This window comes from Sus scrofa, chromosome 18 (genome assembly GCF_000003025.6).
Source record: "Sus scrofa isolate TJ Tabasco breed Duroc chromosome 18, Sscrofa11.1, whole genome shotgun sequence".
NCBI lineage: Eukaryota > Metazoa > Chordata > Mammalia > Artiodactyla > Suidae > Sus > Sus scrofa.
In genome coordinates this window covers 18,482,809-18,496,559 of record NC_010460.4, presented here as the reverse complement: position 1 = coordinate 18,496,559, position 13,751 = coordinate 18,482,809, and the positions used below count along the sequence as shown (strand labels likewise).

General features: G+C 48.8%; 1 protein-coding gene across 1 annotated transcript in view; it reads left to right on the top strand.

Annotated features, from left to right (window-relative positions):
• The window catches only part of CPA5 (carboxypeptidase A5), a 53,491-nt gene extending 39,817 nt beyond the window's left edge, over nt 1-13,674 (top strand). Inside the window, exons 5-12 of the mRNA XM_021078824.1 lie at nt 833-931; nt 2,101-2,202; nt 3,399-3,500; nt 3,858-3,968; nt 4,397-4,487; nt 8,933-9,132; nt 9,368-9,452; nt 9,894-13,674. Coding sequence (XP_020934483.1) covers nt 833-931; nt 2,101-2,202; nt 3,399-3,500; nt 3,858-3,968; nt 4,397-4,487; nt 8,933-9,132; nt 9,368-9,452; nt 9,894-10,081 — 978 coding nt within the window. The 3' untranslated portion in view covers nt 10,082-13,674. The remainder of the gene's footprint in view (nt 1-832; nt 932-2,100; nt 2,203-3,398; nt 3,501-3,857; nt 3,969-4,396; nt 4,488-8,932; nt 9,133-9,367; nt 9,453-9,893) is intronic.

The window sequence follows — 13,751 nt, the reverse complement described above, 5'->3', positions numbered from 1 at the left end:
ACCGCAGCCCCGGGTGCCAATGTAAGGGTGTGAGCTGGGGGTAAAGGGCACCTGCCCACCCCACTGAGTCCCAAGCTGGGGCAAATGCCCCAGAATGGTGTGGGGGGTCAGTTCAGCCCAGGCACTATACTGCCTTCTCTGTGGGAGGACCACCTGAGGATTGAGTGCCAACTTGAAATTGCCATCCAAGGAAGGGCATTGCTTTGGCTCACCTGTACTTGTGTTTAGGAGGCAATTAAAATGAGAGTGAAAGACATTAATCATAAAGATTTGGATTGGCTTTCTGAATGGCTTAGATACCAATTGTATGGGCTACTTCCTGGGGTAGAGTGAATGCTGTGGGTCAGGGGAGCCTTCTTCTCCCCCAAGTTCAAGCTGTACATAGTTCAGCTTGAACTTGGGCTCAACAGAGTGTTTACAGAGGGCAAAAGCAATGTTGGCGATAACCCATGAGCATCTTTTCTGAAACACTTTTCCGAAACACTTTTATTATGTTTTGTCCTATTGAGATGGGCAAGGCGAGTCCCACTTTTCAAGCTGGGAAATACCAAGGTCAGGGTTTCAATAGCAAGTTAGTGGCAGTGACAGACTTGGAACAAAGTTCTATGGACTCCTTGCTCTGTGAACATTTGGAAAATGGTGGTATGAATGCCATCTTGCCAAGCAGAAGATCACCCAGCAACCTGGCATCTTCCTGTTGCACAGCTTACACTCATGGTGGCTCATTCTCCTGTGTTGATGCTATCTTTGTGCAGCAAGCTGAGGCAGGACTCAGAAGAGGAATGCCTGGCCCAGCCTCCCCTTTCTTCCAATATGTGCTCCTGCCTCCTAGGTGCTGCTGGATGAGGAGAGAGAGGCCATGGCAAAATCCCGCCGGCTGGAGCGCAGTGCCAGTAGCTTCAGTTACTCCTCTTACCACACCTTGGAGGAGGTAGGTCAGGCTCTAGACTGTTTTCCTTTTGAGCCCTCAGGGTCTCCAGACTCAGGACTCTGGGGTCTTCAGAAGACTGTGAGCTGATGCTTGAGGAGTGCAGAGCATACACTGGGGATAGGTCTGTTATGTAGACAGTCAGCTCAAAGAGGTCCAGAAGCCAGGATTCAGGTAGAGGAGACTGTATCTCAACAGTACAGCCTGTAGCAGGTACAGGGCCAGAGTATGGGTCTATTAGGTGGAACACTAAGGCAGGGACCTATCACCAGCCAGAACAGAGCAGGTATAGACACCTTCATATCCAGTACTTTGGCAAGGGATACAAGGGTCTTACTTCTGTACAACCACTCCTGTGTTTAGTGGCCCCCACTGTGGGTATTAGAGCATAGAGGGGCAGGAGCTAGGTGCTTTAGAGAGCCATTTGTAGAGTAAAATAGAGTTGCCTTAAGTTGGAGAAAATTTATGATCACAGAGCCAGCAAGGGCTGGCATGACTGATTGTCACTTGTTTATAAAGAAGGAATATGCAAAGAGAGCATAGTGATGCCCAGTCCAGACAGAAACTACAGGCGCAGGTTCTATTTCTAGGTAAAGGCTGACTTGATTGATATTGTCCATCTATTATTCTCATCATCACTCTCCCCTTTTCACGAAGCCCATAACAGAGGATCCATTTTCTTTCATAATATTCGTTAATTCAGTTATACGTATTGGAAGAATAAGAGAATGAAGTAATATATTCCATTAGTATTGAGGTCAGAGATAAATAATCCTGCCTTCATGGAGCTTAGAGTCTAAAAGCGGCAACACTGTGGGGTATCTGAGATCTATCAAATGGATTGAAGGTGCCAAGAAAATAGAAGCAAGAGAAACTTCAAACCAGAGAGTCTTGGATTCTGACCCTGGGGACTGAGTAGGCTCAGCACATGCTGCTCTTCCAGGAAAAGGCTTAGTTCTGCACAGAGGTGAAAAGCCTTGGAATCCAGGCTGACCACAGCTGCTGCCTTAGGCTTGGAGAAAGTCTTTGATTTTTTGCAGTTTTTGTAGATCCTCAAGGGAGGTCGGAAAGTATTGAAGAGGGTGGTATGGGGGAAGGAGACTATTCAGAGAGATCCTGTGGTTGCCCCCTTCCTGTTTAACTGGCCATCTAAGAAACTTTATTCCTTTCAGATATATACCTGGATTGACAGTTTTGTAACTGAGCATTCAAATATTGTCTCAAAAATTCAGATTGGCCACAGCTTTGAAAATCGGTCCATTCTTGTTCTGAAGGTAAGAGCTGGCGGTGTTGACCATTAGACTGCCCAGTGAGTGCCTCTGGCATAAAGATTGAGCTCATGTGGGGTGGGGTTGTGGCTGCGTGGAAGTTTTAGGGGCAGGGAAGTATGCACTACTGGTCTGTGGTGAGCTACAAGCTTTAGAACAGTGGTGTTCAGGGACCCACCCTTGTAGGTGTGAACAGGTGGCAGTGCAGTGACCTGGCATGTCCTGGGTCGGGAATCTGGTGGGAGGGTTAAGGAGATGAAACTGCAGAGTGGCCGTCATCACCTTGGCCTTGGGATATGAATGTGGGTTAGTCAGCATTCTCCTGTTACCTCGGTTGGTTCATCTATTAAATGGAAAGAGAAACACGCAGAGGCCTCATTTACAAATGACTGAGGTCATCTGGTTCAGGTATCCCCACAGGTATCCCCACAGATAGGCCCGAGTCTATGAGGAGAATTTCCAGCCCTTCACAGGGGCCACTGGAAACAGAGTTTGAGTAAACTTAACTGTAACAGTACCCTTAGCCATGAAGGAGGCAGGATGGCTGAGAGTGTGGAGCCTACTAGAAAATGATTCTTCTGGGCCCTAAAGGGCACTCAGGAGTGTGGACCACTCTGGGCGTTTGACATCCAGCTCTCAGAGAAGACAGGTGCTGCTGCTCTAAACAATGCCCTGGCGGACCCCTCTGAAGGATCAAGTGGTCTCACCTAACTTAGGACTTGACTTCACCTGTGCCTGCTTTGTTTCCCTAGAGGCTGTCCATGTTCTCCCTTTAATATTGTCTAAGACCTTGCTACTCGGTGTGGTCCTTGGACTTGAAGCAGCAGCAGCATTCCTGGGAGTTTGTTAGAAATGTCTAACCTCAGTCCCCTTCCAGACCTACTGAATCAGAATCTGCATTTTAGTAAGATCCCTGAATGTCCTTTGATGTTTGAAAAGCACTAGTCTAAAATGTTTCCAAACCTGGGACATTCTCTGCTGGTTATATCACTTTGTTCTCCACCAGCGTCACTGTGTTGCCAGGGCCCCCATACATGGCACTTTATGGGCTCGTGCACAGGTTCCTGCACATACAGCCCTCCTCTTAGGAACATAGGCCTGCTCCAGGTAGTGAGGATACATCTGGAGCCTCCGTCCAGGCAGGGACAGCCCTGTAAGCTGTCTTGGTCCAAACTTGTTTGGTGCCTTTTGCTTTTCCCCAGTTCAGCACTGGAGGTTCTCAACGCCCGGCCATCTGGATTGACACTGGAATCCACTCCCGGGAATGGATCACTCATGCCACCGGCATCTGGACTGCCAGGAAGGTCAGCATGGATAATGGGGGCCGGGGCTGGGGCTGGGGCTGGGGGATGCTCAACTATTTAAGGCCACCTCCAGTTGAAAACTTATACTTGGTTTGTCTAATTCAGGCCACTCTCTACCCTCCTGCCCTTTGGAACAGCTGCCATGTGCTCTGGCCTTTTGCAGCCCAGAGCCCCCATTTATCCTCTGCTTTCTAGTATTTTAAAATCCACGCCCTTGGTTCTGCACAAGATGTATCTGATGGCCTGATGCCATTCCTGTGTCCGCCATTGGCTGTACAAATGTCCTGCTCTACCTGGGAGCAGAGCCCAGTAGTACCTCCAACCCTCACCCAGTACCCACTCTGCTCTTTCTTGCAGATTGTCAATAAATACGGCAAAGACCGCATTGTGACAGATGTACTGAACGCCATGGACATCTTCATGGAGATTGTGTCCAACCCTGATGGGTTTGCTTTTACTCATAGCATGGTGAGACCACCTGAGAGGGAGGGGCCCAGGCGTCAGCTCTGGGGGAATGGAGGAAAGGTCACTGTTGTTTTGGGCCGAAGTTCCCTGGGAGCAGGCCCCTCGGGGCTTCTTGCAGAGTCTCACTGAGGCAGGCAGTCTGCTCAGGTACCGAAGCTGCAGCTCTTACCCTCTAACCTCCCTCTTGCTGCCCAGGGAAGGCCACTGTTGGTTGGCTGTGCTCAGGCCTCTTTCTACACCCCAGCTTTAACCATAGAGCATCTGGTCTGCAGCCTTGGCCCAGCCCCATGCCAGCCCTTTCTGCCCTAGAGATTCTTTCCCTTTGCCTCTCCCTCTCCCACCAGACCTCCCCTCCTGGACTAGGATGTCAGGGACTCCTACCCCTGGGAATGGGCCCAGTGAATGAGGTCACCTGCCCGGCACTTTTTCAGAACCGCTTATGGCGAAAGAACAAGTCCAGCAGACCTGGAATCTTCTGCATTGGCGTGGATCTTAACAGGAACTGGAATTCGGGCTTTGGAGGTACCGCAGCCTGATGTGCTTGGGGGCAGGGCTGGAAAGGACTTGGTCCTTGGCACGTATCCCACACAGTCATATTATGTTGACTCATAACTGGGGAGGCTAGGCAGTTAGCTAATGCAAGTGAGTCATGGCCAGGGACAGGCAGGCACATGCCTAGGATTAGCCATGGGATATGAGGAGAGGTTGAATATGTGTATTAAATATGTATGTGCGCTAGTCCTTCATGGGAAACAGGTCCCTGCAAGGGGACTAACTGTGAGGGTCAAATCCTAACTATGACAGAGAAAGGCTTAGAGGGTCCAAAGTAGTCCTGCTCATTGTTCAAATCCCACAACGTATGTGTGCCCCTTGCCCCAAACCTCGAGCTCTTCCTTAAAGGGAGCATGCTATAAGAAAATACCTCCAAACTTATTCCCTGAGACCCTGTGACCTAAATTTTGTTCTGGGGAGGCCAGAACAAAATTTCAAATGTAGGATAGGCTAGTTCTTATCATCAACATTGACCTGAGCCTGGCTTTTATTTTTGACCCAATTACTTTGTGACCCAGGGCTGTTGGACTGGTGTTTATGTGCAGGGCTGTGTGAAACAAGGGAGGGGTGAACAGCTTCCTCCTGAGTTCCCTTGGTGTTCCTCCTGATTATCTCCTTGCCACTCCAGGAGCATAGGAACTAGATGGGGAGACCGAGGGCTCCAGAAAGCCCTGAGATGAGTATGTGGACCCTGGGAATACAGCAGTTTGATGGGTGGGGTGCTGGGTCTAGCCAAGACAGTCTCCAGAGCAGAGAGTTGTATGGGCACAGCCATGGGCCTCCAGATGTGGCTCCCACACTATACTGGGAGATCAGGGTTTGGCTCTACAAGAGGTGGTGCCATTGTTGTTGAAAAGAACATCTGCAGATGGTGGCCAAACCAACAAGACAGAACATTCGAGATCTGGGTACCCATTGCCTTGAAAATCTGTCTTGAGTCTGTTTTCATTGAAAAATAAGGATAGTTCTGAAGCATCTAGAGTGTGGCTAGCAGCCCACAGTGTGGGGGTTGCCTAAAAGTCTGTTTTTTTAACTGTTTGTGTAAAATTAGGTGTTTTTGCCTTCAAATAACCATACATTGCATCCATGTGGGCCCCTCAGAACTGGCTAAAGTGTGTGCAGTGCCCATGGACACTGAGACAGACTGGCTAGAAGACAAATTACCTCTTAAAGAAAATAACTTTTGTGGGTTTCACCACAGGAAAAAAAAAATTGGTATATACACAATGTAAAAAAAAAATGTGGAAAAAAAGCCCAGAGGGGACAAAAAGCTCCCATAATCCCACTACCCAAAGATTACTGCTTTTAATAATTTACCACGTCCTTCCAGCAATTTCCCCTTGCTACAAATTACATTTTTAGAGAAGGAAAAATAAATAGCTAATGAATCCATTAGCAGGTACTTGTGAAACAGGCAGGCTCAGAGGACTTTGACTATGAACGTCAGAGAGAGGCAGGCAGCTAATTCCCATTTGGTCAGGGGAAGATTAGTTTATTCTGCTTAGCTCAAACCAGAACTAATGGCCTGAAGTGTTTCTCCATATTTGGGCAAAGCCACCTGGTCGTTGGCAGGGGAACCGCTTTCCATGCGTGGGCTGCAAACGCAGACAAAGCTTTCAGCCTCCCCCGCTCTGCTCATCTGTTGCTATTTGTCATTCATCAAGTGTAGCAGGTGCAGAAGCTCCCAGCAGACACAACAAACAAGGCCACTGTTAGCTGGACGCACTCCAGCCTGTGAGGCCGCTTCTTACCCCCTTGTTCCTTCCAGGCACATCCCCCTTCTAACCAGAGTCCATCCCTACCCCCATCCATGAGGACTGGCAAACCAAGAGGGGGTCCACTCCCAGGTGACAGAATTGCCTCTGGGCCTGCCTGTGGCCAGAAATAGCAAGTGTCTTGTTGGTGACTCAGGCAGGAAGATTTTGTTTATAGTTTTATTATTGCCTTAATTTAATTGGAGCATAATGAGTAATTTGTAGACCAGCCCATCCACCCACACAGCCCTCACCTTCACCCTAGTGGGGACCTATTTGCTGCAGTCCTAGAGCAGCATCTGAACTGGCCCATGAGCCAGCCCCCCAGCTCTCCAGCCAGCTCATTGCCCTAGGGATCAAGTGAGGTGCTCTAGCATCCTCGGGGGCTTCTGAAATTGGGGCGATTGCTGGCCTCTGACTGGGCTTCTGTGCAGTCATTTCAGGGATAAGGCGTGAGAGCAGGACTGGGATGGCTCTTTCCAAATGTGTTTGTTCCCAGCCCACAAATCTTGAGCAGCCTAGCCTAGCCCTCCACGACATGGTCCGTAGGAAGGGGAGGAAAACAGAAAAGGAAGAAAGGAGACGGGGAGCAAAGAATCTAGTAGGAGATGGGAACAAATTAAATTTGTAAACAGCTGCTCTAGGCCCTCTCTCCAATTTAGGTCAAGAAGTTTCATTTCAGTTACTTTATTTTTTGTCTCTTCTTGTTTAAGTTTTATTTCTAGTATCTCTTTGCTCAATGCTTCCTGTAAATTATCCATCTTTGCCTCCAGTTTATTTCCAATGTCTTGCATCATCTTTAGCATCAACAGTCTGAAGTCTTTTTCCTGGAGGCTGAGAATCTCCTGATCACTTAGCTGATTTTCTGGGTTTTTTTTTTTTTCTTTCTCCCTCATCTGAGTTATAGTTCTTTGTCTTTTCATTTTTATAGGTTTTTGGTGTGGTGACCTTTTTACAGATAATAGAGTTGTAGCCTCTCTTACTTCTGACTTCTGCCTCCCTTGTGGCTGAAGTTGGTACAGGGGTTTGTTGTAGGCTTCCTGGTGGGAGGGACTGATGCCTGCCCACTGGTAGGTGGAGCTGATTCCTATCCCTCTGGTAGGTGGGTCTTTGTCTCTGGGTGAGATTAGAGGTGGTTGTGTGCCTGGGGGCGGGGCTCTTTAGGCAGCCTGATTGTTGATGGGGGGAGCTGTGATCCCACCAGGATTGTTGTTTGGCCTGGGGCTTCTCAGTGCTGATGGGTGGGGCCTGATTTTCCCAAAATGGCCACCTCCAGAGAAAGGCACACTGCTGAATATTCCCAAGAGCTTTGCTTCCAATGTCCTTCCCCCACAACAAGCCACATTCACCCCTGTTTTCCCAGGAGGTGCTCAAAGAATTACAGTCAGGTTTGACCCAGATTCCTATGGAGACTTTGCTTTGCCCTGAGACCCAGGGCATGTGAAAGTCTGTGTGTGCCTTTTAAGAATGGGGTCTCCGTTTCCCCCAGTCCTGTGGAGCTCCTGCGCACAAACCCCACTGGCCTTCAATGCCAGATGCTCTGGGGCCTCTTTCTCCCAGTGCCAGATCCCCACTGGTGGGAGTTTGATGTGGGGCTCAGAACTCTCACTCCTGTAGGTGAGTCTGTGTGAAACAGTTACTTTCCAGTCTGTGGGGCTTCCCACCCTGGAGGTATGGGGTTGCTTATATCACATAATCACCCCTCCAGCCTCTTGATGTGGCCTCCTCTTTGTCTTCTGGAGTAGGATATCTTTTTTAAGGTTTCCAGTCCATTTAGTTGAAGATTGCGCAGCCTTTGGTTGTAAATTTTGTTGTTTTTAGGAGAGAAGTTGAGCTTCAGTCCTTCTATTCTGCCATATTAATCCCATCTCCCCAAGAATTTTCAAAGACTCTTAGCATCTGTGGTTCCCAGACCAGTCATGGGCAGCTACGCTAATCTGTTATCTCTCTTCCTGGCCCCAAGTTCATGTTGCTTTTGGGGCCATGGCTGTGGTAAAGCTTGAAAAGACACTAAGTCTTAATGCTCAATTGACCCAAGCCTTCCCCATGGCAGTGGAGGGTGGTCAGAGAAGAGTCAGCTCATAGGGATCAGTGATCACAGGGGAAGCCAGGTTGGAGGCCTGGTGGCAACTGCTGACACAGGCCTGCCTTTCTCACAGAACCACAGTAAAGACTTAGCCAAAGGACAAACCAAGGGAGCTCCCTTTAAGGCCATGGATTTGCTGAGTCATGGTATATCTATACTCCTCTGATGTATTAGACTTGGGGATGCAGCAGTAACAAACATCCTTCCAAATCTCAGTGACTTAAAGTAATAAAAGTTTATTTTTCATGCACAGGAAGTCTAATATGGATAGAGCTCCTTGACAGCTCTTTTCCATTGGTGACAGAGGGATCCAGGACTCTTCCTTCATCTAGAGTTTATGCTTCAACCACACAGGCAGAAGAGAGTGTGGAGAAGCCATGCTTGCTCTTAGCCTTAAGCTAGAAGTCACACACCATTACTGCTCACATTCTCATTGGTCAACACTAGTCACAGGACATCCACCAAACTGCAAAGGGGGCAGAAATGTAGAGGAATGCAGATTATTTTGTGAGTACTAAATGTCTTTCCCATGCCTGGGAATTTGAACCATTATGGTGCTTTTATTTTACTTCCAGGAAATGGTTCTAACGACAACCCCTGCTCAGAGACTTATCATGGGCCCTCCCCTCAGTCTGAGCCAGAAGTGGCTGCCGTTGTGAACTTTATCACATCCCACGGGAACATCAAGGCTCTGATCTCCATCCACAGCTACTCTCAGATGCTGATGTATCCTTATGGCCACTCTCTGGAACCTGTTTCAAACCAGGAGGAGTTGGTGAGATTGGCTGCTTAGGGCTTGGGGAGGCATCCAGAAGACTCCCATTGGCCCGATGGTAGGCTGTTCTCACATGTGGTCAAGTTCAAAGCTGGAGGTGCTTGGGCTCCTTTCTCACAGGAACCATCTACACATTCAATTTCCAAGACTCCTAAGTTTCTGCTTCTTAGCTGCTGGTGAGGGTATGTGGGTGTGGGGAGTCCTAGCCTCTCACTCTCTGGATTTAATCTTGCAGTACAATCTTGCCAAGGACGCAGTGCAGGCCCTGTATGAGGTCCATGGGATCAAGTACATTTATGGCAGCATCAGCACCACCCTCTGTGAGTGAGCCTTCCCCTGGCTGCTGCTGCTTTAGGCACCACATCTACCTGGGGTCAAGCAGGTCTAGGCTCTTTGATGACTGGCAGGGCTGTGCCATAGATCTAGCTGGGCTGGGCCAGAGCCGATTTCCACATCTGAATAGAAGGGTGGATTGTGGTACTTTGCAGCGCTAATTAATGCATAGTTCCCAATGCCTGGCTCACTGTGATGTTCCTTGAGGGTAAATATTCTAAGTCTGGTGGTCTCCAGGAGCTTCTTTTTGTTGGGGCAGAGAGACAGCCTGGGTGAGCAGGTTGAAGCCTGGGCCAGGAAGCTTGGTATAGTCTGGGATGGGTTGGGGGTTGGCCCCCAGGGCCCACTGTCCTCTCAGGAAGCCTCTATACCTTGTGGCCACACCCTGTTCTTCCTTGGGGGGCATTTCTTTGCTCTTTCGTATCCAGATGTAGCCAGTGGGGTCACTGTCGACTGGGCTTATGACAGCGGCATCAAGTACTCCTTCAGCTTTGAGCTCCGTGACACTGGGCACTATGGCTTCCTGCTGCCGGCCACACAGATCATCCCCACAGCCCAGGAGACATGGATGGCCATTCGGACCATCATGGAGCACACGCTGAATCACCCCTACTGACGACACTGCCAAGGGTAGAGGGGGAGGGTTTGTTCTCTTACCAAGGCCTGGGGCTCCTCCTGAAACCCAAAGTATGCACCTCCCCTACCCCTGCCTAGCTCCTTAGGAAATAAAAACAAGTTTGAACCGGCTTGGCAGCCTCTGGTGTTGGCTGCCACCCCTTTGGATCAGCATTGAGGAGGGGACAGGAGTCTTAGAAATGTCTCTTTACTCCCTAGATATTCAGGAGGAAGGGGGGGGGAATAGCAGACCTTCCTTTTTCTCCTCTAACAATGTTCTTGGGGTCCAGAACAGATAATACACCCCCTGGAGCTGCTAATATACACATTGTCCCCTTGGTACTTACATTTTAAGATAACCCTGGAGGGGACAGTGTTTGATCTGAAGGAATGGATCTTCATCGTGGCGTTTCTGGCACCTTGAGCAAGAGGCAGCCTTCTCTGCTTCTTGCTTCATTTCCCATGTTGGGTAGGGGACAGGCACACATTTCAGAGCCCCTCTCCCCCATTAACAAAAGCAAATAGGTTGCTAGTCTGTGACCTGTTCTTCCTGGGCAACTTACAGTCTCCCTTGGTCTCAGGAGCAGATTTGCAGCCAATCAGAGTAGCACAGCAAAGCACATCCACCTCCAGAGAGAAATCCTCTTTCTCCTCTTCCCCATAGGCATCATGGTTGTCACACACTGAAAATTTAGTCCAGGCAAGACCATTTACCGAGGAAGCATTTTATCTCGGGGAGAGATTCTGAGATATACATGAGATGCCTGTCCACTTCCTCAGGCTTCCTGTACCTCCTGCCTTCATCATTGTGGAGCAGGGAGAGTGAGGCTGTTTGCTCTGCCTTCAGGGGAAAAAGGCAGGTACTCCCAAGAATAAGAGATCAACTGGGGTCCTGAATGGCTTTGTGTAAGTGTGAGGCAGAAACAAGATTTTGATTTGCAAAGGCTGGACTTTTGTTATTGTTGCTAAAGGAAAGGATGTGGGTACCCATGAGTCAGCCCCTGCAGGACCCACAGTGAAGGGTTTTACTGTAAATCACAGGGAAGAAAGCAAGGTGGGGCAGGGGATAAGAACAAGTCCACTTTTTCACCCAACCTGCAAAAAAAGATAGAGGCTGGACCAGTTAGTGGAAGGGGGCAGGTATCAGTGGTGATCAAAACTATAAGTATGGCCCATGTCCAGTATGGTGCCTGAGCTGCAGATTAACAGTGGCTGAGTGAGGGCTCTGGACAGGTGACTAGAGGCAGCTTATGGCTGGGTATGCATGAGTAATGGAGCTATTCAGATCTCTGAGCAAAGGAATGAGAAGATTGGCAGGTGAGGAGGACTAGAGTAGAGGCACAAAGGCTGAACCCAGGGGCCATACACCAGTGGCATGATGGCATGGTGGGCATCAGCTGGGCATGCTTGTGCCCAGGACCAGCTCTGGGAGGCCGGAGAGGTCAGGGTAATGGATCCCCAAAGAACCTAGATCATCTCCAGGGAAAAAGTCTGCAATAGAGAAAGAAAGAATCCTGACTCAGGCTAGAGTTTCCCAAGAGAGACTGAGGTTGGTTGGTTTGTCTTAATGCTAGAAATGGTCCAGGTGAGCCAGAATTTCCAAGCTGAGGTCATGGGCTAAGTTAATGTAGGCAATATAGGTAAATAAAGGAAGTTATACTTTTGTTCACTGGAGTCTGTGATTATAATTTTTATGCCGTTTGCACAAATATTTTTATTTCATCCTCATGGGGAGAACATTACTGGTATAATTAAGCTCTTTAATAAGCTCAGATAAGGAAAGCACAATTTGGAGAGATTTTAGAGGTCACAAAAGGCCACACAGATTGAAAGGTGGGTTTGAACTCCAAAACCACCACATCACCATTTGTCCAAGTGTGGCCTCTGGCAGAATCCATCGGGAGGTGTTTAACATAAAGATATTTGGGTCCCATCCCCAGACTGAAACAATCTCTAGGGTAGACCCATAAAATCTGCATTTTTACCATCTTTCCCACGAGTTCTGAGTTCCTTTAAAGGCTGAGAACCACTGAGCCCTGCTCTCCTGCCTCTCAGAAGTTCATGTTCAAGTCTCCTAGGGAGAGTTGGGGCTCCCACCCTCTGTCACTGTCCATTAGAGCTGAAGGTGGCTGCGACAGTGGGGGGCCAGTCATCCTCCAAATATTCCCAAGGGGCTGAGTTGCCCCTAGCCTAATGCAGTGTGGTCTGCATCACACAGGCATCAGCATCCTGGGCCCTTATTGGAAAAGCAAATTCTCAGGCCTCACCAGCTGTACTGAATCAGAATCTCTGAGGATGGGACTCAGGTGGTGCTAATGCCTCGTCAGAGAAGCATTGCCCTAGAGGCAAGAGTATCTGGATTGATGGATTTCCCAGTAACAGTGAAAATAATAAATTCTTTTCTGGCACTTACTATGTGCCCAGCATGGTTCCAAGGATTCAACACATTGCCTCCTCGCAGCTCCAAGAAGTAGGACTACTACTGTCCTTATTTTCAGGAAGCTCAGACTCAGAGAGGACAGTGGCTAAAAGGCACACAGCTACTGAGTGGCAGGCCTGAGACTGGCTTGCAGGTGAACCTGAATCATGCCCAGAGCCCTTCAGGACCAGGACTAGGAGCTTGTTCTCACAGCCACGCTGGCAAGATCTCTGGGCAGCCAACAAACCCACAAAAGTTGGGGCTGAAACTTCTTCCCAGATGGGGGTCTTCTTACAAGGTAACTTTTCCCTTAAAATCCTTCAACGACTTAAAATCCACCCAAGGTACCACAGCAATGGCTGGCCCTTCCAGGCTCTGTGAGGGGGCCAGACTTCTCTCACCTTGTTTCAGTATGCTTCGTTCATCAGCCCCAACCTCACCCAACCTCACCAACCTTCAGTTCCTTCCCAGCTAGAGGCCTTGGCATGTGCTGCTCCTTCAGTCTGGAGTATTCTTTCCTTAAAATTTTCCCTTCAATATCATTTCTTCACCATTACCTTCTAGGACCAACCACTGGAAGTAGATTTCTTCCTTTTCCCAGGCCTTTTTTTATTTCTTTGATAACAGTGATAATTAATTGACTTTATATGTTGTTGTCTCCACTGCTAGTTTGAGAGCCTGTGAGGGAAGCGAGCATGTCTGGGTTATTCACCCTCACTCAGTTCCTCTCAGGCACACAGTAGGTACCTGGAATTTGTTAAAAGGGTTTTTGCTTCTCCTTGGCCTAGTACAAATTAGGACTAGGTTTAGTCTACCCACCTTATTGTGGCCTAACCAGATCAAGGTTTTGTTTCTGTTACATAGCAAGTTATCTGAGGTGGGTGGTCCAGGGCTAGTTCAGTGACCCCTTGATGCACTGGAAACCCAGACCCCTCTGGCCTGCCCTGTTTTGCCCCTCTGCTATCATTCTGATCTCTAGTCTGTCACCATCGTATGAATGAATTCCAGGCAGGAAGTGCAAGAGGCCGAAAAATAGATGTGAGTCCGTGAGTTGGCCATCTGTGGACTTAAACTTACAGCTTATTGGCTGGGACTGTGTCAGATGGCTGACCCAGCTGCCAAGGGAGGCTAGGAAATTGCTTTATAGCTGGGCACATTGCTGCCCACCCCCCCCCCCCCAAAAAAAACCACAACCTGGAGTTCTGTTGGTAAGGAAGAAGGGGAGGATGGACATTGGGAAGGCAGCCAGCAG